We start from the raw sequence: 2,566 nt of genomic DNA, 5'->3' as shown, positions 1-2,566 counted from the left end.
TTTGATACGTCATAAACACGACCCAGAGAATCTCCAAACAACATAGTTTTACCTGATAAAATACCCTCTAGCATTCCTCATCTTGCAACTGACATTGCATGAGAATCTTGGCATCAATTTTAATAGACACCACTAATGCATCAGGCATAAATCGTGTTCTCTGAGGAGCTTGGTATTAAACAATTATACTTATTTAATATTAGATCATGTTATCCTTCCAGGAGCATCAATGAGAAAAAAGAAACAAAGGGTCAAAAAGTTGCTTAAAGTTACAACCTAGTCATCCTAACTCCCAATTTTTGAGTGCTCTTTGAACCTTTACTCTTCCTCAGCCCTCATATCTTATTAGATACCAAGTCTGACATCTTCCTTTAAACTATCTTTTGTATCATCCTTTTCCATTTCTTCTCCTAAAACTCTAATTCAGGCCCTTGGTATCTTACTTCTAAATCATGGTCTGCCTCAGAATTGGTCTCCCTGTCTTTAGTCCTTCCACACAGCTTGCTTCATTTGCCTTTGATGGTGTAGCAGGATAATATAGGCAACAGCCTCTCTTGAAAAGGGACTAAGAAATATTCTGGAGCTTTGTAAGAGTCAACACTAAAGCTGCTTAGATTAAATTCCTGTAACTGGCTATATAAGAGAAAATTTGAACATTATATGAAGTTCACAAAAGTTTTTCTATTTGCAGTAGTACTAAGGGGAAAAAAAAGGAAAAAGGATAATTGAAGAAAAATTTTGATGATGTAGTTCTTTTATAAATTGGGAACAATGACCCTTGAAGGACCATAAAGAAAGTGAATGTCAAGATAATTTATTATTGTTACATTATCTACCTCATTTTTCATTTTGTCTTACTGAGCTGTGATATCCTTACAAGGTACCAAATATCCCAAACATTAATGAACACTTCAACAGTGTATAAAAAGCAAGATAAAAAGAGCTGCAACAAGGAGTTGGTGAATTTCTCCTCTGCTATTATGTTAATATCAAAAATGTTAACCAGAANAAAAAAAAAAAAGATCTTTAAGATAAAAAGGGTTCGAAGTATATTTGTAGAAGTTATTAGCCTTTTTTAACTTTTCTCAGAAACATTGACTATAACCTCTGGCGCTGGGAGAGGGGGAGGCTAAAGGAAAGATGAACAATTTGAAATACAAACAGTGGAATCCCATTAAGAAATCTTTAATAATCTTAAACTTACTTTTTCCAAAAAAATAAAGTGGCCTACACCAGGTATGCTCTTCATGTGTGGAGGTGGGGCAGGGAGCATTCTTTCCCAAGAGAGACCTGGTGTGGTAAAATTTCAGCCTGGAGCAAATGTTCGCAATTGCTGACAAACCACTAACAACCCCCTGTTTCTACAATGCCCTTCAGGAACTCTCACTTTGGGCACACAAAGGAGTAATTCAAAGACCCAGAATCTTCACTACTGGAACTTCTACATAAAAATGCACTTTCAGTCAGGAACTGAAACCTGCTGATTTTTTTTTTCCCATTTAGATCCTAACAGTGACACTGTGTGGATAAAACTAGGAGTACACATGGAGCATCGCATTAAGAAGGCCACCGCTAAAAAGAGAGCGAGTTGTGACAGGCTGACTCAGTGTCACAGTGAGGAAGGAACAGGTCAGAAAAAGCAAGAAAATTGAAATTTAGACTAGATAAAAGGAGTTCACTACAGGGAGACCTTTCTCTTATTCTTCACAATCTAAACCTAATTCAATAGGGGTTTTTCATACTGGTCATGAGTAACTGGTGTTTTCCCTTCTAGACTGTACTGCATAGAACTCACCATTGCCACCTTACAACCCACATAGTTCAAATNAACAAGGAGTTGGTGAATTTCTCCTCTGCTATTATGTTAATATCAAAAATGTTAACCAGAACGGTCAATACATATGATTACTGTTTAAGTGCTCAGATTTAGAAGGTATGTGTATAATTTTTTAAAGTTTGCAACCCTTTCAGAAGCAGAATGTACCTCTGTCCCTAACTTGAGTATTCCTTATCCTTTCAAAAGGTAACATTTTACAGCTACTTTGTGATTTACTGTGGCTTGTTTTCATTGTAGAAGAGCCAGTTTCTATGCATGTCGGTTGGACAAACATTTATACGTTATTGGTGGAAGGAATGAAACCGGCTACCTGTCCAGCGTCGAGTGCTATAACCTAGAAACAAATGAATGGCGTTATGTGTCCTCTCTGCCACAACCTCTGGCAGCTCACGCGGGAGCAGTGCACAATGGGAAAATATACATTTCAGGCAAGTCATTTCTCCACTTTCTGCTACAAAGTTCAGTTCCAAGGCACTTTCTTGACTTGTATGTATATGTTTAATTCACAGGGGGTGTACACAATGGAGAATATGTTCCATGGCTGTATTGCTATGACCCCGTAATGGATGTCTGGGCTCGAAAACAAGATATGAACACAAAACGTGCAATCCACACTTTGGCTGTAATGAATGATCGCTTGTATGCAATTGGAGGAAATCATTTGAAAGGTCTTTTTTTTTTTTTTTTTAACTCAGAATAACATTTGCATCTCATGTTTCTTGCTAAGGG

General features: G+C 37.2%; 1 protein-coding gene across 1 annotated transcript in view; it reads left to right on the top strand.

The window, feature by feature from the left end:
• Positions 1-2,566, top strand: part of LOC103599433 (kelch-like protein 14) — a gene marked incomplete at its 5' end in the record, with an annotated part of 22,597 nt that overhangs the window by 12,343 nt on the left and 7,688 nt on the right. The window contains 2 exons of the mRNA XM_008583542.1: positions 2,075-2,265; positions 2,347-2,505. Coding sequence (XP_008581764.1) covers positions 2,075-2,265; positions 2,347-2,505 — 350 coding nt within the window. The remainder of the gene's footprint in view (positions 1-2,074; positions 2,266-2,346; positions 2,506-2,566) is intronic.

The sequence above is a fragment of the Galeopterus variegatus genome, unplaced genomic scaffold (genome assembly GCF_000696425.1).
Source record: "Galeopterus variegatus unplaced genomic scaffold, G_variegatus-3.0.2 Scaffold2961, whole genome shotgun sequence".
NCBI classification, from domain to species: domain Eukaryota; kingdom Metazoa; phylum Chordata; class Mammalia; order Dermoptera; family Cynocephalidae; genus Galeopterus; species Galeopterus variegatus.
Note: the sequence above shows the minus strand (reverse complement) of the source record. Positions and strands in the feature narration are given on the sequence as shown.